The sequence below is a fragment of the Quercus lobata genome, chromosome 11, assembly GCF_001633185.2.
Source record: "Quercus lobata isolate SW786 chromosome 11, ValleyOak3.0 Primary Assembly, whole genome shotgun sequence".
Classification (NCBI taxonomy): domain Eukaryota; kingdom Viridiplantae; phylum Streptophyta; class Magnoliopsida; order Fagales; family Fagaceae; genus Quercus; species Quercus lobata.
Genome location: NC_044914.1, coordinates 8,686,362 through 8,710,136, shown reverse-complemented (window position 1 = coordinate 8,710,136; position 23,775 = coordinate 8,686,362). Strand labels below are relative to the sequence as shown.

The following is a 23,775-nucleotide window of genomic DNA, read 5'->3' as shown; positions in this document are numbered from 1 at the left end:
AACATCTTCCCTTTCCAACCTTGCATCTTCTTCCAAACTCTGTCCTTCAAAAAAGAAAAGGCTTGATACTTTGATCTACCAATAAGAGTAGGCAGCCCCAAATATGATTCGAACATGTTCACCTCCTTGACCCCCAACATATTTTTTATGAAATCTCTCCGGTCACCATCTGTATTATTACTGAAATAAATAGATGATTTCTCAAAATTTATACATTGGCCAGAAGAATCTGCGTAAAGCTGGAGAATATCTGTCACACACTGCACTTCCTCCTGAGACGCTTGGCAGAAGAATAGAGAGTCATCTGCAAAAAGGAGGTGGGAAATCCGGGGTGCACTTCTACAAACTGCCACTCCAGTAAGTCGCCCCTCCTCTTCTGAACTGGCTAGCAAAGCTGAAAACCCCTCTGCACACAACAGAAATAAATAGGGCGACAATGGGTCACCTTGGCGAAGACCCCTGGATGGTAAAATTCTTCCATAGGCTTTGCCATTGATACACACTGAGAAAAAAGGTGCAGACACACAGCACATCACCCTGTCAATCCAAGCATGGGGGAAACCCAGCCTGGTCATTATGCCCTTCAAAAAATCCCATTCAACTCGATCATACGCCTTGCTTATATCCAACTTCATAGCTAAAGAACCTTTCTTGCCTGTTCTCCTACAATGCATGGCATGCAAGGTCTCATATGCAACAAGGACATTGTCAGTAATCAGTCTGCCTGGTACAAAAGCACTTTGAAAGGGAGCAATCAATTGAGGAAGAATCTGTTTCAATCTGTTAGCCATAACTTTAGAAATAATTTTATAAATAACGTTACAAAGGCTAATAGGCCTAAAATCAGACATTCTTTCAGGAGATTTCACTTTAGGGATAAGGATGATATGAGTAAAATTAATATCAGGAAGCATAGAACCAGAATTCAGGAAATCTAAAACAGCTGCAGTCACATCATCACCCACTATATGCCAATATTTCTGGTAAAAAAGAGCATTCATACCATCTGGTCCAGGCGCCTTTGTTGGTCCCATCTGGAACAATGCCGCTTTCACTTCCCCTGCACTATATTCCCTGGACAAGGCTTCTTGGATATCTGAGGTCACCTTTTGTTGCACTGCATTGAGACATTCCTCCATTCTTTGGCATGTACCTGATCGGAAAATATTCTCAAAATACTCAATTGCCACACCTACAACCCTCTCTGGTTCCTCCACCCAGTCATTGTTCTGATCTCTAACCCCATAGATGAAATTTCTCCTCCGCCTTTGAGAGGCTTTGGAGTGAAAATACTTAGTGTTTCTGTCTCCATACTTCAACCAAGAGACCCTTGACCTTTGTGCCTAGTAAATTTCCTGTTTAAGTAGTAGGTCATCAAGACTTTTACTTGCAGCCAGGAACTCATCTCTATTCTCCACTGTTGGGTCAGCCATGCTCAACTCCTCAACCCTTTTTTGGATTCTCTTAATTTCCACCTCATCTGGGTGGGTTTTAGAATCACCCCAAGCCTGCAAATCCGAACTGCACTTGCTGATTTTCTCCTTAACTCCCAGCAACCCCGGTTCCATGTTTCCTGCTAGCCTCCATGCCTCCCTAATGACCATCTCACAATCATCCTGGGTCAACCAAGCCTCTTCAAACCGGAATGCTCTTGTGTTTCTACCTCGATATCTTAGTATAAACCGAGCATGTAGCAAAACTGGTCTATGATCAGAAGCATGAGAGAATAGATGAGTGACCAAGCTTTCTTGGAATTTTTCCCTCCACCCCGTATTAGCCACCACTCTATCCAACCTCTCCTTAGTGTTTTCCAACCCCGGTCTTTTGTTATTCCAAGTGAAAGGATAGCCCACAAAACCCAAATCCGCCAATATACAATCATCCAATGTACTACGAAAATCATCCATTTGTTTAAACGGAGGGGGAAATCTACTTTGTTTTTCAAAGGAGTTGAGAATAGCATTAAAATCCCCTATACAACACCACGGACCATCAACAAATGACTGTAAATGCTTGAGAAGATCCCATGATTTATGTTTCTGACTTGCTTCAGGCCAACCATAGAAGCAGGTAAGCATCCATGCAAAACCATCCTCCTCAACAACTCTAGCTAGGATACGGTGCTCAGTGAAATTAATAACTTGCAGTCTAACCTCGTCTTTCCAAATAAGAGCCAAGCCTCCTCCCCCAGTGGGCTTCTTCACAATAAACTTATTCTGAAAAGGTAATTCTCTATAATGATACTCGAAACCATCTCTGTCTAGGCGTGTCTCCATTAAGAAACACACTTTGGGAACATGATCCCTCACTATTTTGTGAAGGCTGCGAACTGTCCAAGAGTTCCCAAGCCCTTGGCAGTTCCAGCTTAATAGTTTCATTGTGCTCGGCAAGGATGCTCCTGCACCCCCGCCGTTTCATTGTTTTCTTCCTCTTCCTGCAGTCTTCCACACTTCCCACACTTTTCAATATTTGCTATATCTGCTACAAGGTCAGCTTCCTGCACTCCTCTCTTGCCCAACAACGGTTTGCTAGTTACTTGTTTAATCATGCTCGGCCCACACTCCATCCGAACTAGTCTAGTCCAAGTGGGCTTTGGTTTTGAAACTTGAAGCCCATTATGCATGTTGGAATCCACGTGAGAATCATCAAACCTATTAGTCACCCCGTCCACTTGATTCGGTGCCAGCTCATTCGACAAACTCCCTTTGCTAGGAATTAACTTCTCTGCTTCAGTAACCGAAACTGTTGGCCCACACCCTTCCATAATAATTCCTTCCGTTACGGCATCAACCTCCACAAAATCCGGAGAATTTCCAGAATTTACTTCCTTTCCAAACCCGTAACCGTTAGCCACAGTAGGGTTCGCCTGGTTTTTTGCTTCCACCGCCGCTGCCCGCTCCAAGTTAACCTCTCCAGCCCTGCCTTCATTCCTGTCACCGCTATGCTTGTTGGATCCCATTCTCACCGACGAACGAGCCCGACTCCCTGCTGATTTCATCCATTCACCATATTGGCATAACACTTCACTCCCATTTTTGCTTCGTGCGTAGTACTCAGCACAGTGTTTCAGGTCGTGGCCCAGGAGTCCACAAAAATGGCAAAACAGGGGAAGATGCTCATATTTGTAGCTGACCCAAGAACGTTGCCCGTCCGAACCTCCTATGAAACCACCCCGTCTCAATGGCTTTGATAAAGGGACAACAACCTTAACACGCATAAACCGGTTCTGCCCTTCCCTCACCTTTCGTTTTTCCACCCCGACTACCTCCCCCAATCTACTCCCAATCTCGGCAGCAACCTTGGATGAGGACATGTCAAAGGGCGCCCCCCAGATCTGTATCCAAAGGGCCACCGACTCAAACTTCACGTTCACCGCAGTCATGCCGAGCTGCCATCTTCGCAGCATGAGCACTTGATTGTCAAAAGACCGAGGACCCTCGTTCAGCACTCTGTCCAAGTCAAATTCATGGCTAAACTTGAATTGGAAGAGGTTAGAACCTACTTCAATGATTTGCACCCCTTCTTCCAGACTCCATGCCCGCCTTAACGTGTTTTGTGCAGCCCGTTTATTGAACGGTTTGCATGTGAGGAATTTACCAACCAGACTGAGGGCACAACTCTCAATTTCCTCCTTTCGACCCTCATCGGATATGGTTATCACTTCTTCTTCTTCCGTTGTCAGCCTCATATTCTCTAATCCATTTATCACCTCATCAGCCATGATACGACAGAACCTATCCCACAGAAAAGAAAAAAGAAAAGGCAAACCCTTAGCGGACTAAGGGATGGAGAAATCTCGCACTTAGTCGAGAGAGAGAGCTCCTACACGAGGAGAGGGTTATTCTTTGCATTAACTTATTAGGATTATTTGTTTTCTTAGTATGCAATGGTAACTTTTAAGCTTTCTATTTTTTATATTGTGTTTTTTTTTTCTTTTAATTGATACTAAAGTCTAAAACCATGAATAATTAATTCTAAATTGAGGAAATGTTTTATGGTAAACTTTTATATTTATTATAATATATATATATATATATACACACACATACATACATACATATATATATATATATTTATTTATTTATTTATTTATAAATATAAAAAATAGCGGTAAATCTGAAACGGTACACCGGTATTGACCGATATCTGAAATATATCGTATCGCTAGCCAAACCGGTACAACCTCTGGTACACTCCCTTGATAATGACCATAGTAGTAATATTTTATGTGCAAATTCATAAATTTTAGCCATTGAGCTCCCTGTGCTAGGCTGTCTGTGGCTTAAAAAATTTAGCCACTAAGGCTCCAGTTTTGTTACACATGCTCTAATATGATATCACCAACCCCAGCCCCCAAAGAAAATAATGCTAGCAGCTGATCGCTGCCACATGTGGCTTAAAAAAATTGAACAACTAATTCAACCACCGATTTATTGTTGGTATTGATAGATAAGGGTCAATGATAGGAAATTTATTTTTGGTATATATCCGGTGTATAAAACTTATGTAAGACTGATATGTGAATCCCACAGCATATAAGATAACTTCTTTATTGATAAAGGACCATTTTGTATGGTTGTTCCTCTTGCAATGAAGGCTTTACAAATCGTAACAGTTGTCCTCTTAATGGACAACCGTTATATTCGTACTCATCATAAATCTTTACCAAATTTTTGTTGCACTATCCATTCTATCGAATTATCAAGTTATCACAAAAAAGTCTATGGACCCCGGATTCAAGATAGGTGGACCAAATGATAAATATAAAAAATAAAAAATAAAATAAAATAAAATTCTCTAAATAAGCATCTATATAGTATCAATAAACTATTAACCAATACAAATACATAAAATTATTGTTTTTTTAATACATTTAGATGCTTTTATCTATTAACAAAGATACAAAACACCATTGGTTTTTATTATTATTATTATTATTAAAAAAAAATTTTTTTTTTTTTTTGGGATGAGAATTTACATGAATTTGGGTTGGACTGGGCTAGGTTGGACAAATGATTTTAGAGGGGGAGAGAACCACTCTACTTAGAAGAGGAGCCAAAATAAATAAATATATATATATATTTGGGCTTATACCTTATATTTAAAACACTACTATTGTTACTTTTTCATAAGGCCCGGGGGGTCGGGCCCTTTAGGCCCCTCCTGGCTGCACTATATTAATGAATAAATTCTCACCGAGTGTGAATGGATCCAAATTCCAAAAGATAGTTGCTTCCATCAACTATTAAGGCTCCGTCTTAATAGTTTATTTCTTTTTTTTATAAGACAAGAGGCATAGTTAATATAGATATAATAAGGGGGAATTACATTTTTCCATTATAAATTATCACTTTTTATACTTTTTCCTTTAAACTATTGAAATGTAAAATTGACTTTCTAAAATTATAACTATGTTTCAATATTCTCTGTGTTGTCTATTTTCATGTTAAGTATAATAGGATTAGGTATTGAAAGATCAATTTACCCTCGCCAAAATAGTTGGTAGAGAGATAAATTGGTTTTTTAATGCTGAATTTTGTAAAAACAAAATATATGTTGGGGAATTAAATGTTACAAAGTTTTTGATTTGGATGGTCAATCATGTGTTTTGATAATTCAGAGGACAAAGAGTAAATTGGGGTATAATTTAGTTTCAATGCCCGGCCTCAACCGGCTAAGTGGAAAAGACCGCCACCACCGTGCCTTCGTTTGACCACCTGCCATAGCAACAGCTCCCGCACGCATAGGGCCCAGTGGAGGCCCCTTTCGATGTATATGTGTGTTCTTCGCGCGGAGCTTCGAGTGCTCTCTCTCTCTCTCTCTGTGGAGGAAGGTAGGTCTACCTTTAGTGTTATGGCAAGAATCTGGGCCGAATTTGAAGAGATTACCGAAGGTAAGTGGAGTTGCCACCAATCATTAGGCTTTCTATGATATGATTGGTCACCTGTTTCTAGTTGATTTTATTACCGATCCTAGGATAAGAAAAAATGGCGTTTTTCCTAAACTAATGTGGATGGCAAAAAAATCTTGATTCTTAGGTTTGGAAGTTTGGCTACGTGTGGGGAAGGTATTAGGCACCCCACAATGCCTATCCAAGGACAATTCTTTGTTTTGATAAAACCTTAATTTTCGGAGATTGGCAGTAAAAACATGATTTTGGCATTGGCTTTTAGGGCTTTGCATGCATAGGGGGCTTTGAGGTTTGGCTTTTGAACGGGTGTGGTCCCAATATATGCTTTCCTAAGGCATTCGAGCAAAGTGCCAGATTTCCACTACGAAAATCCAGCAAGAAGTCACCTTACTTTCGCGGCGGAAATTAGGCATCACTAGCCTTAAGTGACACAAATCGTGACAATCACACTAGAAAGGGGAAAGTAGGTATATATATATATATATATACATGCAACATGCACAATGCTAGCACATAGAGCAGGAAAGTAAATGCCTACATCCCTAGAGCATGGCCCAAAATATAAGTGCAGGAAAATAAACAAGGGTTGACATACTCTAGAGATAAGGACGAATGGTACAAAACATGATATACCTAGGGCTGTCCAAACAACCCACAGAACCGACCCACCCAGCCAAACTGATCGGACCCAAACCTTCCACCGCCCGATTCAACTACTCCAGCAATCGGCAGCAGGTCTTTTCTTCCAAAACCCGAAGCACCTAACCCGACCGAACTATAAATGGGTTAAAAGGAATTTCAGAACTCACTCACTCACTCAGTTCTTCTACTCTCACTCTCTCCTTTAACGATCTCTCTACTCTTCATCAGTTCGCCGATCAGACTCTTCGCTGATCTCTACTCATCGCCGATCAGAACCACCGCCTCCATCTCTCAGTCACTCGATCTCTCTACTTTCAGTCACTCGATCTCTCGCCTCCATCGCTAACATCGCTCTCCCCTCACCAATTCAAATCTATGATTATCTCTCTCTCAAGTTCAAGCTCTCAAGTACGAACTCCCTATTTTCTATTATTTGGGTTTGTAGATCTCTTTATTCTTTGTTATTTGGGTTTGTGGATCTGTTATTTGGGTTTGTGGCTCTGTTATTTGGGTTCGTAGTTGTAGATCTTTTGAATCGTTGGTTTTATTCTTTGGGTTTGTGTTTGATCTTTGTATTTTTGGTTGAAATCAAAGCCGACCGCCATCCACCCGAGCCTAATCCGACTCAACCGGTGGCTTTTCATGGTCGGCGGCGGGTCTGGAACTTCTCCACCCGATCTGATCAGGTCGGTTGTGGGTTGGACACAAACCCGACCCAGACCGACCCATGGACAGCCCTAGATATACCAAATACAAACCATCTAAGAGAGAAAGGGAGGAGGAAGGAAAGGGTTTAAAAGAGTATATAACCAAAGGGAAAGGCTAAACTCCTAACCCTACTGAACATAGCCGCTTGGTTCATATCTACATACTTGCATCTGCACCCCTTTTGCTTGCACTTGGGAAATTGTACCCTAGCTCCATGCATCCTTGATTCATGTGTGTACATGCAAAGGCAAAGATAAGAAACCAGCAGACAAGCAATGGAAAAAAAAGGTGCAAAAAGTGTATGAAAGAGGCATAAAGCAGATAAGCGTGATAGACATGGCAAGCATAGTAGGAAAGCAAGCAAAAAAATGTAAAATCAAACAAGCAGGAAAACGAACAAAGCATAGCATGTGGCAGGAGACATGACAAGCAACAAGATAAGCAGACAAATAGGAAAGCCAACAAGGCAAGAAAGCAAGCAAACAGGCAAGCAAACAAACAAAAGGTGGTGTCCACAGGGGACAAATGTAGGTTTGGATCAAATTTCCATGACTTCATTGTGTTGAAGCATGGACGACACACTATCAAGCAAGACTTATGCATGAACATGTGAGTAAGCGTGTAAAGATGCATATAAAGCCAACAGGTGGCACAAACAAGCATGACAAGCATATCATTGCACGGAGCGGAAAAGGGAAGGGCGCGCAAGGAGCAACCCGGCATCCGAAGATGCCTCCCAAATGGTTACATCCAAACAAGGCCTCACTGGCGTTAGATGTAACAAAACAAGATCAAGCCTGCGGAGGGCATCAAACATGGTAAAGCCAAGAACAAAAGAGGCTAACATAGGCATAAAGCAATAAAAGCAAGCAAGCATAGACATGAAAATAAGGTGATCCAAACCCTTTGATGTGGGCCTCAATGTATGGACGATGACAAAGACCATAAGGTCTAGATCGGGTCCTAACCATTATGCCATGGAAAGCTAGCATAAAGCATGTAAAGAGCATAGACCCAAGCACACATGCATGTGAAAACATCGATCTAGACATATAGGCATAGAAACTTGCATGCAAACATGTAGAAATTTAGCACAAAGACATGGTAGGACATGGATCCAAGCATATAGACATGTACGGATGCGGATCTAAGCATAAAACATGGTGAAAAGCGCATAAACACATAGATCCAAGCAAGGCATAACCATAGACACAATATCAAGCATGTGAGCATATAACCCTAACATCAACATAGAACAAAAAGAGGAACGAAACAAAGGAAAGCATGGCATAAAACCCTAAGCATGTAGATCTAAACATATAAACATGTGAAAACATAGATCTAAACATGGAACATGGCATAAGACATATCAACCAAGAAAATCTAAGCTAGAAGCACAAAGAAAGCAAGAAACACGCTAGGAAAGTAATAAATCATGTTATTAAGGCATAAAAGCAAAATAAAATGCTAGAAAAAGATTTAGAAGGTTAGGCGTGTAGGTGGTAGCCAAAAAGCTACATCCACACCCCTAAACCCCAAATCCAAAGTGTAGAACCAAGGAAAGGAAGATTGGATATAAGAACAATACCTTGTGTTTTTGGTGAAGAGAGAAGAATCAAGAAGCTTTGATGTGTGTTATTGTGTGTTTTTTTGTTTTTGGAAGAGAGAAAAAACGTGCAAAAAGCATCCAAGCAAAGAGCAAAATCCAGAATAATGTGGTCTCCTCGGTCTAGGGCGTCCTTGGGGCTATTTATAGCCCCAAGCGAGAATTTCGAGGCAACGGCAAAGGCCGCCAGCCTCAAAGGCCCTATCTCTGGAAAGATCTTGGCTTCCTGATTTTTAAAAGTTGTGGAACCTAAAAATCCTTCGGTCGGATCAAAAGTTATGGCTCTCTGAAGTTTGTGGTGCGTCGATCGGTGCATCATCCTAGTTTTCATGATATCTCAACCATTCTAACTCCAATTTCTACCCATGAATAGTCATTGGAACAAGAATTTGATAATCTTTGTAATAGCGTTGGTTTCAACCCATTCTAACAGCCGAATCAAAATTAGGGTTTTAAGGCCCACCTCGGGTCGACTTCGAGTCAAACTTGGTCAAAGTTGTTAAAAATCTCCGAGAAGCTCGGGTTTGGTGTAAATCTATGAAAAATGTTTTTTTGTGGAAGTTTGTACCTTGTTTGACCTTTGATTAAACCTAAGGCTAACCAAGGGCGTTTTGGTCATTTGGAGGAAATGGGCACTTCGGGTGCTCCGGTGCCCGAACAAGTTGCGCCACATCATTCCAGATGTTCTCATGGCCCCGTAGAGAGAAAATAATATTTTTATATTTTCCAGGGTCTGACACGCAAATCAAGGGCGGACAAAATATGGTATAAACATTTAGGGTGGAAAAATGTAATTCTCCTCAAGAATATAGGTCAAGAATATACCAACCGATTGGAATATAGACATGCTTTAAGCCGCGTTTTACAAAAACACAACTGTAGGCAGGCTATAGCCATGTTTTTAAAAACGCAACTATAGGCCCTCTAAAAAAAATTGTTCAACTTGTGGCCACGATTGAAACACGCGACTACAAACAACACTATAGGCTTTAAAAACTAATAAAATATATCTCAAACTAATGTGTTTAATGTTTAATATAGATTGAGCATTTGATTTGTTACTTTTGGAATTATGGTTACACCCATAAATCATGAGATTTAAAATGAAAATTTTCCAAATAATAATTGACATAATGCTAAAGGTCGATTGACTTGAAATTTTTGTTGTTGTATGGGTTAAATCTAATCAAAACTTCATGATATAGCCCAAAACATATTGCCCAAGAAACAAGAAACATGAGCAATGTCATGTGTTCCAATTTTTTTTTTTTCCCATTTAAAGAGTCATTAGCTAATGCGCATTAATTGAGAGTCTAAATCTTCTGTACCACTCTCCCTACTCCACTTTATGCTTAACAAATGAAAATTTGACACGTCTACCTATTTAAAACCACATTAAAACAATATTGAGCCTCCTCAAAAGATTATTGGGGAAATGACCTTAAATGTTACCTGGCCACTTTATTTTTTGGTTGTTATGAATGTGATACCTTATCAAGAGGGTGTGATATTCACTTCAAGTCCAAGCATGTTTGAAATTACTCATAAATTATGCATTTCAAGATGAGATTAAATTCAATAAGGATGTGGTGTAAAACCTTAGTTTTACCCCTACAATCCCAACATGCCACATCATCACATTACATATTAAAAAATACACTTAATCAATTCTTATACTCATTTGAAAATCCAACTTAACTGTGAATTTAATGAAATGTTATTATGTGTGGCAGGATATATTGAGTTTTAAGTAAAAAGCTAATGTGGCAATCTCTTATTAGATGGTATAAATTATGGGTTTTACACCCCACTCTTACCAAATTCGAACTCTTTGGAGATTCTCTGAGAGAGAGAAAGCTAAGCCTATACTAAGTAATCAAGCAAAACAAAAGGAAAATCCTTCCGCGAAGAGTATTCACATAACTATATTATCTAGTCTCCCATATATGACAAGATTCAGGGTTCAAATTGCACTACCACTACTTGTTGTAATAATTGAATTATTTAAAAGAAAATTTTTTTTTTTAAAATGACAGCCTTCCCATTCTACTTCAAAACCATGCTGTAAGTGCATTAACAAACCCTATCACAAGTAACTTCCACCCCCTATAGTAAGGGATTTTTACACTAAACCATTCCACCTTCTAATCTATATAACTTTCCAAGAAATCAATATTTCATGAGAGACTAAGGACTTTTGCACTTAACAATCCATGGAGAAGTTGAACCAACCAAACAATCCTCTTCAAGGTTCATCAATGTCTGCCTCATTCATGAAGTGTAGGAAAAATCATCATCACCATCCTGCTCTCTCAGCTTTTCAATCCTTTCAACAACCTCCTTCCAATCACACCTCTTCTCCACATCCCCTTCACAACAATCCAATCCAATCTTCAAAAGCTTCAGCATCTCTCCCTCACTACCCCAAATTGGTCGCATCTCCTTGTCAAACACTTCCTCTGTCCATTCTTCAGGAACAATTGAATTGACCCAACTTGCCAATTCCTCCTCACTTCCCTTACACTTTTGTAGAAAGTTGGAAGGGATCTTCCCTGTTAAAATCTCTAATATCAATATTCCAAAGCTCCATACATCAGTCTTCTTTGTTATTCTTCCCAGTTGTGAGTACTCTGGAGACTTGTAAACCACCATGAGCTGTTGGGCATGCTCTTGGTTCACCACAGGGACTAGACCATAGTCAGTGAGAAGGGGCTCCCAGTATTCATTGAGAAGAACATTTGGGGACTTTAGGTGGCCATGGGGAACGATTAGGCTGGGAAGCTCAGTGTAGAGATACTGAAGGCCCTTGGCAATGCCTTTGACAATCTTTAACCGGGTTGGCCAATCAAGGCTTAGTTGGCCTAGAGCTTTATGTCCTGAAAGAATGTAAATGGCAGAAAATTATTTAGGCAAGTTCAGGAGTTGTTGCAAGACACAGAATTCCTCATGCATAATGGATTTATAAAAAAAAAAAAGATAATGGTACCAAATTCAATCATATACATGGGGTTATTATTTTGAATTAGTACGAGGATACATAATTTATTGCACTTAACTGCTGTAGTGTAGAAGTGTTGCAATATCCTCCTTATATTTTGGTAATGATCACTTTACCCTTTCCATTAGAATTTTTCATTAAATTAATGAAAAATTCTTCTTCTTCTTTTTTCTTTTTGAAAATTTTTTTTGAATCCACACGTTGATCGATGACCATATTATACATTCAATAACAAACATGTCACATACACATCACATAAACGATGTGAATGGTCATCATTATACATGTAATATGTTTGTTATTGGAGAGAATTAAGGTCATCAATAGGTGGGTTTGAACAAAAAATTTATAATTTAAAAAAAAAAAAAATCCATTAATTTGATTGGAAATAATAAGGAATGAGGTAAAATACTCATTACAAAAATGGACATTGTTGTATTTTAAACGAAATGAGGACATTACAACTACCCTAACTTATTTTTAACCAATAAGAAATAAGACCATGTTTGTATGAATGAGTTTTGAACTAGAAGTTGCAGTGGAGTAAGTGAGTAAGAGAGTTGGGTGACAAAATTAAAGTATAATAAAGAGGAAAGTACCATGAATATGATCAGCCAAGCTACCCTTCGCAACATAGTCATATACCAAGAGCTTCTCTTCCTTCCTATAGTAGTATGCAACCAGAGGAAGCAGATTAGGGTGTGAGAAGCTCCCTAGTTTTCTCATATGCTCTTGAAACTCTTCTTTCCCAACATTGTTCATTTGCTTGAACCTCTTCACAACCATCACTGATCCAGTCACCAAACCTGCCTTATAAGAAGACCCAAAGTATCCACTTCCCAATATCTCAGCTGAGGCTCTAAGCAAGTCTTGCAAATGAAACATCTCCCTATCATCCCTGACAAAGGTCAGCTTCAGTGTACTCTCAAACTTCTTGTTGCTGCTTCCAGAGGGATCTGGTGAACCATACGTAGCTTGTTCTGACTCTTTAATACCTGTTTTCTTTTCGGAACCTGATTTTGATGAGGGAGCCTCTACTGATGAAACTGGTTTGCTCCGGCAGCTAAGGATGAAGATCACCGCACCAATGGCGCCTATTGCCAGCCCCACAACTATGACAACCACAATGATACTCCCCTTCGAGGTTTTGCCACATTTTCTTAAAGGACCTCCACATAGACCCTCGTTGCCTGCTCGGTATATTGAACAAAGTACCATAAATATATACGTGAAAATATTTCTTGATATAACATATCTATATATATATATATATGTATGTATGTATGTATCTTTGGGTGCATTTGTATATATGGTTGGTTGTATTCGATCAGAGGATAATGATAAACTTCAGACAAAGCTAGCGATCCAAGATCTATACCTTAGGAAGGTAGAGAATCACTGCTATAGAGTATAGACTACTCATAAGACTAACCTCTCACAGTATTTGTGGGTTCCACATGTTGTTAGACGATGATTTCATCACATAACTGCTTCATAAGATAATTTTATCATAAGTAGAGTCGTGCATGCTACCAAACTAATGTATCATATGATTCATATCGGCTAAGTCTAATGGAAACTATCTTTAATTTGAAATGATAAATTAAAATTAAGTTTGCATAACTTAAACTCAGAAATATGAGAATCATGTGCTTGATCAACTGAAATTGGTAATAGATCCAGTTAATGAATGTCTTAAGAATGGAAAATTTATAGCAGTCAAGTTACTTTTATAGACAATCAAGTCACTTGCAAAAAAAAAGTCCATATTTTAAATTATAACTTTTGTCATTTTGCTACTATTCAATACAAATGGGACTCAATTGATGCTTTCTTAACAAATGCCTAAAGTCACATGTTAATAATAATTTGTGCCTTGAATTTGTTGAAAATAGTCATATTCTAATTAAAAAGACTGACTGATACTATTTTTAGGTAAAATTAAAATTTTCTACCTATAGTTTTGGCCAACTTTGAATTGCTAATATGTGTTTTAAGTTGCACTTAATTCTTCTCAAAAATCTATCTAAGAAAAATGGTTGCACTTAATGGACTCGCAAATCACTGTAAAATAGAGAGGGTTTTGGCGTACGCTTGCACTTTTAGTCATAACATTTTAAACCCTAAGAGATTTATCCCAAAAAAAAAATTGCACTTGACTCATCCAATTTAATGGTATTTTCTTTTTTTGTTATAAGTTGAATGTATCCATATTACAATGAGAGGCTATTATTGTGCTTTTTGGGCTTTCCTGTCAAGGCACAAAATTTAAACAAGTAAATTTTTAACAATTTGGAACTGAAAAAAATATCAACAAAAAAAAGTAACATTGAGTAAGTAAATTACTTTTAAACCACATGTAAATTAAATTTAATTCAAACTATTGGTGAATTAAAGAATAATTAACCCGATTAATTTAACTATTTAAGAAACAGATTGTTATGAAAACATATATGATCATAATTAAGAATTTGACTCACCCAAGAAGCAGCTCGAATCTACCATGGCAAAACATCCTGGTATTAAACCTTCCAAATTGTTGTATGATACATTGAAAGATTGCAAAGACTGTCCTTGACGAAGATCGGGTATTTGGCCTTCAAATTGGTTATACTCAAGCCTCAATTCCAAAAGCTTTGGCAATGGTGATAATGATATAGGAATAGTACCCGTAAATTTATTGTGCGCCAAATACAATTTCTTCAACCACAGCATATTAAAAAATGCATCACTTGGAATAGCTCCTGAAAAATTATTGTGTGACAAATACACTGACTTTAATGCAGGGAGTTTCTTCAAATCCGGCAATGGACCATCAAAGTGATTATTCATGAAGCTTAAGGTCCTCAAATATGGCAATGACATGAGCGATTCCACATTAATGACACCTTTTAGTCCCATATTCTCTAGTTTTAAGCCCCAAACTTTTCCTTGCAAGCAATGAACACCAACCCAATTTGGTACATTCCCAGAGCATGGGGTTGTGCCTGACCTCCAACTGGTTAATGCTTCATTGTTTTCAAGGAACCCCTTGAACTTGATGAGGGTTTCTGATTCTGAAGCCCCAGAAACAACATGAATAACGACGTGCAAAAACATGAAAATGGTAACAAGCAATGATCGCAAATTATTACGTGCTTTCGTGTAGTAAGGACGTGCACGCATTATCGGGGCGGCGTGCACGCCCATTAGAGTGGGCTGCGCTGCAAATTGATAATGGGTTCTTTTGAGGTAACATGAAAGATGCAAGAATGGTGGAAGTTTGATGGCATTGGAGAGAGAGAGAGAGAGGAGGTACTAGCTTAGAATAGTAAATAAGAAAGGCTGTTTACAAGGGATAGATTAAAGGGGGGTTTGTGGTTGACAAAGTCTTTATTAATTCATGAGAAAGTTTATGGAACCAAAAAATTTCATTAAATATTTTACAATTGTTAATATGGCAAATTGTTAGTGGTGGATAAAAAAAAAAATGATGACAATAGTGAGCCTAAACCAGAACCAATTAAAACTTATCAAATCAACTATCCTAAAAAAAAAAATAAATAAATAAAAAATTATGTACGTATTTAGTATTGCTTTATATTTGCATGTGTGTGCATGGGAAGAGAAGTATCCGGAGTGCCTTTGAATGGGTGCATGTAAAAACGGCTACTCGTGTAATCCAACTTTTGTTGTTTTTCTTAACGTTTGCGTTATAAAATGATGAGCTTTCCCACTCATGTACAGAAAGTACACCCCACTATAAATGCACTAGATCGTTAAAATACAGTAAGAGTTTTTAGGCATAGGTGTTGTTTATATTTTATTAGCTGTTGTAAGAGCATGTTGCACCACTTATTATCAACATCCATAACGTCAATTCTTGATTCCTAACTTCAATTCAAAATAAACAATAAAGATGACAGGTGTACACTATTATAAATAGATTGATGATGTGGTTTTTTTATGGAAAATAACATATATAGTTATTCATCTTAAATTATCTTGAAAATCTGCAAGAATGTAGAGTATAAAAAGAAAATCTAATCCAACAATAGATTTGTTAAAATTTATAACCAATAAAAAAAATTATTGAAAAGGAGTCCCTACTGTACAAGGTTTTCAGCACCAAGTATTTCCCCTCAAGATCGGTTTTTGAAGCAAAATGCTCCACGGGCTCCTTTGCTTGGCAAAGCTTGCTTAAAGCTAGGCATATTATTGAAAAAGGAATGATGTGGAGAGTTGGAGATGGCACGCAGATTCGGGTGTTCCATGACAAATGGATTCCTAGATGCTTCCCGAATGGAGCTATACCACGCATACCAAGCTCTGAGGATGATTCTACCGTTTCCTCACTCATTAATCAGACCACAATGGAGTGGAATGGGGAGCTGATTGACTTCAAAGTTGCACCTTTTATGGCTCAGCAAATAAAAGCCATTCCACTATGTAAATCGGTGATGAGGGACTGCTTAGTGTGGCCACGAACTAGGGACGAAAATTACTTGGTAAAGACGGGCTATCAGTTGTTGGAAGAGCTAGAAAACAGAGGAGAAGCTTCGGGGTCAAACAGCAGCAATTTGAGAAGTTTTTGGAAAGGAATTTGGAAGATGAGGATCCCAAATAAAATAAAAAAACTTCTGTTGGCGAGCTTGTACCGAGTCCTTACCAACCTTGGCGAACCTCCATCGACGCAATGTGGTAAACTCTCCTGTGTGCAACAGCTGCAGCTTGAACAGAGAAACCGCTTTGCATGCACTATGGGAATGTGACCAAATTCAGTGTTGCTGGGGTCGTGGATTTAATAGAGTAAGACAAGCTCAGATGCATTTGGGCTCCTTCAGTGATCTAGTGTCCGCTGTAAAACAGTATGAGGAAGATATAGAACTGTTCACAGTGATTGCATGGTTTGTTTGGTGCAGAAGAAATAAATGCCACTTTAAGGAGCAATGTTTACCGCCTGAGAAGATAGTTGACGCAGCAGAAGCTATTTTAAAAGAATTTCAGGCAAAACCCAAGAACATGCCAATGAGATTACAACCACAGCCACAACGATGGTCACCACCGGAACCCGATATGTACAAAGCAAACCACGACAGGGCATACTTTGCGGAGGAAGAAGCAGCAGGAATCGGTGTCGTAGTGCGTAATGAACTGGGATAGGTGATGGCGTCCTTAGCAAAGAAGCTCCTCATGCCTCAAACGGTGGAGATTCTTGAGGCGATGGCAGCTAGGAGGGCTATGATCTTCATGGAGGAATTGGGATTGTATAGGGTCATTTTTGAAGGAGATTTAGAGATTGTTGTAAAGGCTCTAACAGGGGGCTGCCCAAACAGGTCCAGTATTGGGCACATTGTTAAAGACTGCTTGTCATTAATGGGTTGTTTTCAATTCTGTTCTTTCTCTCACGTGAGGCGGCAGAGCAACGGAGTAGCTCATGCTTTAGCTAGGAGAGCAAGAAAGTCTTCCCCTTTGTCCGTTTGGATGGAATCTATTCCGCCAGACATTTCCTATTTGGTGTATGTTGATGTTACGACTTAAAGTTGATTATTATCTTAATAAAAGTGGATTCATTCCTTTCTCCCAAAAAAAAAATTATTGAGTGGTGTAAGTGTAACTTGAACATAATCCATTATAAATAATTATTTTTAAAAATATCACTAATATTTTTAGAAAATATAAATATCACCCTACTTTGACGTTAAGGCTCTTTAACTTTCAATTTAAACAATTAACCACCTAAATATTCCTTTAAAGAAAAACCACCAGAATATTATGTTTGCGTCAAATCAAACCCTCTATTATTGTTGGTTATAATGTAATATGAATCTAATCACACTATATAAACATGGCTTCTTTCAAAATATCAATTTGAGATAGAATTATTATAATGAAAGAAGAATAATGGAAAATTTAAAAAGTTAGGGGGCCATGGTCCCCCTTGGCACACTTCTAGTTCCGCCTATGTGTGCATATCACATGACTAAATTAGTTAAGCTTTAACAAACAAAAAAAAAAATACTAACAAATGTTTGATTTGTCATAAACCTAGAGGATTAATTATTTAAATGGAAAATTTTTCCAATTATCAAAATAAAACTTAACTTTATACAAAATACTTTTTAGAAAATAACTCATTTTCTAGAAAATTTTTAAGTTGAAACAAACATAGCCTTAATGTTAAAGGGCAATACTATAAAACTCCCATTTTATAAATAGAAAATTTGGCAACAATAAGTTTCAATGGCTAAAAGTATATAATATATATATATATATATATATATATATTAATTTGCAAGACTATTATGGGTTCAGTTAGCTCAACCGATAAAATCTCTGATGGTTGTATAAGAGATTTAGGGTTCAATCCCCGCCTACACCAAAAACTAATTGGTGTTTTAGTCTGATAATAAAGAGCTATCATCAGGAGTGGACATCATAGATTGAAGGGATAATTACACATAACCCACCTGTGGTTAGGGCGAAAATCACTTTGCCTACCCGTGGTTTGAAAAGTATCACTTAACCCACCTGTGGTATGTTTCCGTCAATCTCCGTAACCCACCTCAAGCCCAGCCGTTACAAAAACACCTCTTAACACCAAAACACAACATAACGCGAATCAAAACACCCAAAACTCAGAAACTTTTCAAGAGAGAGACTTGTGGTGAGATCAACGTGTTCTTCGTGGTTTTTATATCTCTTTTTCAGCATCAATCACCCACAAATCCCTACTCTCTTTCAGTTTCATGGGGGTTTCTCGCAGACCCATTTCGCATTCCACCCGAATTCCCACAAACCCAGTTCAGATTAGTGGGTTTCGTACTTGTTCTTCGTGCCACTCTTACTCTCACCCGTTGAGTTCTAGCCATGGAGCCGAGTTATAGAATTTGGGCCGTTTTGAAATGCGATTTGGGCAACTGGGTTTTGATCATTTTCTAGTTTCTACAGTTTCGAATGGTGGGTCGGGTGGCTATGGAGGTTCTGGTGGCTATGGGCAACTGGGGTTTTTTTTTTTTTTTTTTTTTTAATAAATTCGAAGAGTTAGCCAATGGGTTGAGGGAGGCAATGGGGAAAACTTCTATCTTTCTTTTCTCTCTATTGTGAACCCATAACCACTGGCCACTGTGATTTCTGCAAAAAAAATAAATAAATAAAGCACACCCATGAATCTGTAGTAAGGTTGATCTGGTGAACCTATACCAGTAACTTAATTTGATAGTAACCCATCAAAAGCAAAAGTGATTTATAATGGAATAAACCAGCTGCCTAGATTGAAAAAAGAAAAAAAGAAAAGAAACTTGCAATAACATACAAAGAGATTCTCAATCAATACCTCATATCTGAATTTGTAAAAAATCAATATATTCCCAATCAGATCTGCTAAAGAGAAAGGAGGTAAGATATAAAAAATAAAAAATAAAAAAAAGAAGCAAAGCCCAAATTTAGGTGCCCAACTTTTAGTGATACACACATTTGAAAACCTTCCATATGATATTTATGCCAAATGAAAAGAAAGAAGAAACCATTTACAATCAATCAAAAAGATATGAACTTTCTTATGACATTTGCCAAAATGAAATTATAAAATATTAATACTTTGTCCTTCAGCATTACAGGTGCCTAAAAGTTATAAAACATATAGCAGGAAAAAAGGCTAGATATGATTTCATAAGTAGAAAAAATAGAATCTATATTTTCCAGGATAACAGGTTTTTGTTAGAAGATAGTGGCAGACCATACCCATTAGGAATATCTCTATTTCCCATTAAGTTAGTATATGAAGGATCATCTATTTCTGGAATGTAGGGGGGTTTCTTTTCCACAAGAATATCTTTGTATCAAAAAAAAAATAAAGCACACCCAAATGCAAAAACCAACAAAACCCACAAATGGTGACACAAAACCACCAAATGGAGAGCCACAACTCATTAATGGCGAGAAAATTTGTAACCACTTATGGAGAGCCAGAACCATCGTGATGAGATGAAACCACCAGGCCAGGACAGGCTAAAAAAGAGATATAAAAACCACGAATAACACGTTGATCTCATCACAAGTCTCTCTCTTGAAAAGTTTCTGAGTTTTGGGTGTTTTGATTCGCGTTATGTTGTGTTTTGGTGTTAAGAGGTGTTTTTGTAACGGCTGGGCTTGAGGTGGGTTACGGAGATTGATGGAAATATACCACAGGTGGGTTAAGTGATACTTTTCAAACCACGGGTAGGCAAAGTGATTTTCGCCCTAACCACAAGTAGGTTATGTGTAATTATCCCTAGATTGAAACTTTCTAAAAAAACAAAAAATAAAAAAATTTGCAAAACCATTCAACGGTAGGCAACAACTTATGATCAAGTAGGTAGAGATGCTGTTTGGGATAGCTTATATTGAGCAGTTTTTTTACTATTTAGTTTATTTTTGCTATTATTCTTTATTCATGGGTCTTATTGCTTTTTGTGGTATTATTCATGGATTCTATTATACTATTTTATTTACAGTACTTTCAACAAAAATTTTCAATTTTAACTAAATAAATTATTCTCAAACCGACCTAAGTCTGCTAAAGGCATCTATTTATTTGTAAGACTATTTAACAGTAGGGCGTAGGCAATGAATCATGATCAAATAGGCGGGAATTGCAAAATTGCCGCGCCCCAAAGAGGTGGGATGAGAACAAATCTTACTTAGACAGACCCACCAATCCGAAGCGTGTGTGTATAATATATTCATATTCCAAGTGTGTATATAATTTAATCTTCTTTTTATACATATTTAATTTATAAAATATTTGTTATATATATATATATATATCTGTATATATTAAGAGGATTCATAAAGTTAGTTATTGTTTTTTTTTCCTATCAAAAATATTCTTAAATTAATTAACCAACAACTTAAAAATGGGGTTAAAATAGTAAATTAGAAAAAGAAAGTTAGTTATTGTTTTTTTTACTGTCAAAAATACTCCTACCTAAAATTTAAAAATGGGGTTAATATAGTAAATGGACAAAAATAATAAATTCCTACTTCTACGTTGAAATGTCTTCCTACTTCTAATAAACTTCTACTTTTAAGTTGATTTAAATTCCTGATTCTACTCACTAACTTCCTACAAAATAAGATTACTCTTTTGTTAGTTTTAAAACTCCTTCAATCTACAAAACGCACCCTACGTATTCTTTTTTTTTTTTTTTACTTCATCACAATGTATTTGTTTCTTTTGTCTTCTTTTTTTTTTTCAATTTTTTTTTTTAAAAAATTCATTACACCCTTAGTTTTTTTTTTTTTTTGGATTAGAAAAAGTAGAAATCTCAAATTAATACAAATTATTAATCTTTACCCAAAAAATAAAAGAGCCGCGAGTGCTCAAAGGCTAGTGTATATTAAAAGGATTCAAAAAGTTAGTTATTTCCTTTTTTATTGTCAAAAATACCCCTAATTCAATTAATCTAAACCAATCAAAATGGGGTTAAAGTAGTAAATTCTCTCCTAAATAAATTCCTACCCACTTTGAAACACTACTTTTACTTCTATGTTGAAATACTATCCCACGCACTACACCAAAACACTCCCCACATTTATCAACAACAACAACAACAACAAAAAACACTCCCCACATTCAAATAATGCTCTATCAATTATCTACCCATGCACTTCTCACAAACACAAACTCTTCCCAATAGTTTATAAAAAATCATTTTTCGTCACACCCTAGGTTTTTTGTGATTAAAAAAATAGTAATCCAAAATTATAATAAATGTTCTAAATTAACCCTTACCCAAAAAATAAAAGAGCCTTTGAACACACACTCACGCGCGTGCTCAGAGTCTAGTACTCCCTCTGTTCCAATTTTTTTTTTTTTTGATAGGCCTCTTTTCCAAATTGTTTGGCCTGTATTCCATTTTGGAATGTCCCAAAATTATGTCCTATTTGAAAAGTCAAACACTATTAATTTACTAACATCCCCTTTATGCCCTTAATTTATTTGGGGGAGAATTTGTTTAAATTAAAAACCTAAATTTTGAAATCCACTATACATGAATCATATTTAAAAATTTAAATAAATAAATTCAACAAAGAAAAAAAAATTATTTAAGGGTAATTTAGGAAATTTTTAACTTTTTTCAAAAAGATAAGGTAGTTAATAATGTTTTCCTAAATAATTGGGTTTTTCTAACTAAGCCAAACAATTTGGGACGGAGGGAGTATAAATTAAGAGGATTCAAAAAGTTAGTTATGACGTTAAAAAATGTCAAAAATACCCATAATCTAATTAGATAATCTTTATTCCTAAAAAATAAAAAATAGGGTTAAAATTATAATTCAACAAAATTCAAAAACAAAAAGAAAAACAAAAAAAAAAAAATTACCTGTGAAACTTTTTTCCTAAAAATTAGCACACTATTTTTTTTTTTCTAAAAAATAGCACACACTAAACCTAGCAATTTACTTCATTTCAAATCATAAATTTTAGTTTTATAAAAATCTCTTACAATGTAACCTCACTAACAACAGATAAATTCAAATAGAAAAATTATATTAAACTCAAAATAAAAAAAGAGTATCATCGTACATGCAGAGCGCGTGTAATAAGGCTAGTATATATTATTATATTTTACTATCATCCCTTAAACACTTGCTCTTCTAGGGGCGGAGCTAGGATTTTTTATTTGGTGGCCAAATTGTGGTACTAATATATTAGTCAAAAGTCAAGATAAATCATCACACACATGCATAAATAAACACATATATAAACCTTAATATTTTGATACTAAAGCAGGTCTTAATTTATAAATATATTGTATAAAACTATCAACTTTGACATATATATTGGCTAGATAATATTTTTAGAGGAATTTATCATCTTTTAAACTTCACTGAGTATACAAAGTTGTCTAGTTTAATATTAAACATATACAAAAAACCAATTTGAGAAAACAAAAACTACCTTATCTATATAACTACTATGCCAATTGACAAATTCTATTGTTTTTTAAGATCATCATTGGACTAACTTAAATATTTGGGAGAGAGGGGGAACTTCTATTTTTGTAGCTAAATCTTTAAAATTTTTAATAACTATAGATAAAATAAAAGAGTTTTTTAAAAATTTGGAGGGGCCATGTGCTCCCCCACCCGAACAAAGTTTCTCTCAAAACTAGTTTGGAGAGAAACTCTTCAAACTTCTTATATAGAAACTCTTCAAACTTCTCATATATCTCTTTTTTGTGTGTAAATTTTGAAAATATAATCGTTGAATTTCATGTTTCTTATGTTCTTAACATGCATATCAAATTTCATTCAACTATTCAATCAATAAACTTATTTTTTATACACAATTTTAAATCACAAATTTTTGAGATTTAAACATTTGTTTGATGAGATAGCAATTGATCTTTGATTTTCTTAAAATTTTGCAACATGAAGAATATAATAAGAACATGCAATCTAACTGTTAGATTTTCAAAATTCGCATTCATTATAGAGATAAATGAGGAGTTTGTAAAGTTTCTCTCCAAACTAATTTTAAAAGAAATTTTGTTCCCCCACCCCCGCGCTTAGTTATAACTCCACCCGTGCTCTCTTCCTCTCTCAACACTCTTAAATGTCCCTTTCTTTTCTCCCATCTCTATCTCACCAATATCGAAGTCACCTCAATTAAGATAAAATGCATTCAACCCCTCCCACCCCCGACCTTCGACCCACATGGATTTTCTCCTACTTGAAGACTAGATGTTCTATTCCCATTTCTGTCATTCATACAAGTGTACAACCACACTAACTCTTTTAAATATCCATAATCAATCTTTTCTAACAATAATAATAAGAAAGAAAAAGAAGAAAAAAAAAGTTTGGAGTCAAACTTTGTCCGAAGAAGAATGGACAAAAGAAGAATAAGAATACTAAAGCCTAATGAAGCTCTAAATCTTACAA

The 23,775-nt window shown here is 36.6% G+C and overlaps 2 protein-coding genes across 2 annotated transcripts; one reads left to right on the top strand and one right to left on the bottom strand.

The window, feature by feature from the left end:
• Positions 1-10,840: 10,840 nt before the first annotated feature.
• On the bottom strand, positions 10,841-15,131 carry LOC115967892 (pollen receptor-like kinase 2). Its single transcript, XM_031087039.1, is given in 4 exon segments — positions 10,841-11,139; positions 11,142-11,743; positions 12,465-13,055; positions 14,346-15,131. Coding segments are annotated over 4 exon segments (1,929 nt in total). The 5' UTR covers positions 15,055-15,131; the 3' UTR covers positions 10,841-11,112.
• Positions 15,132-17,010: 1,879 nt separating this feature from the next.
• On the top strand, positions 17,011-17,385 carry LOC115966347. Its single transcript, XM_031085595.1, has one exon. It carries the CDS (start codon positions 17,011-17,013, stop codon positions 17,383-17,385), a length of 375 nt encoding a protein of 124 aa, XP_030941455.1.
• Positions 17,386-23,775: the final 6,390 nt, after the last annotated feature.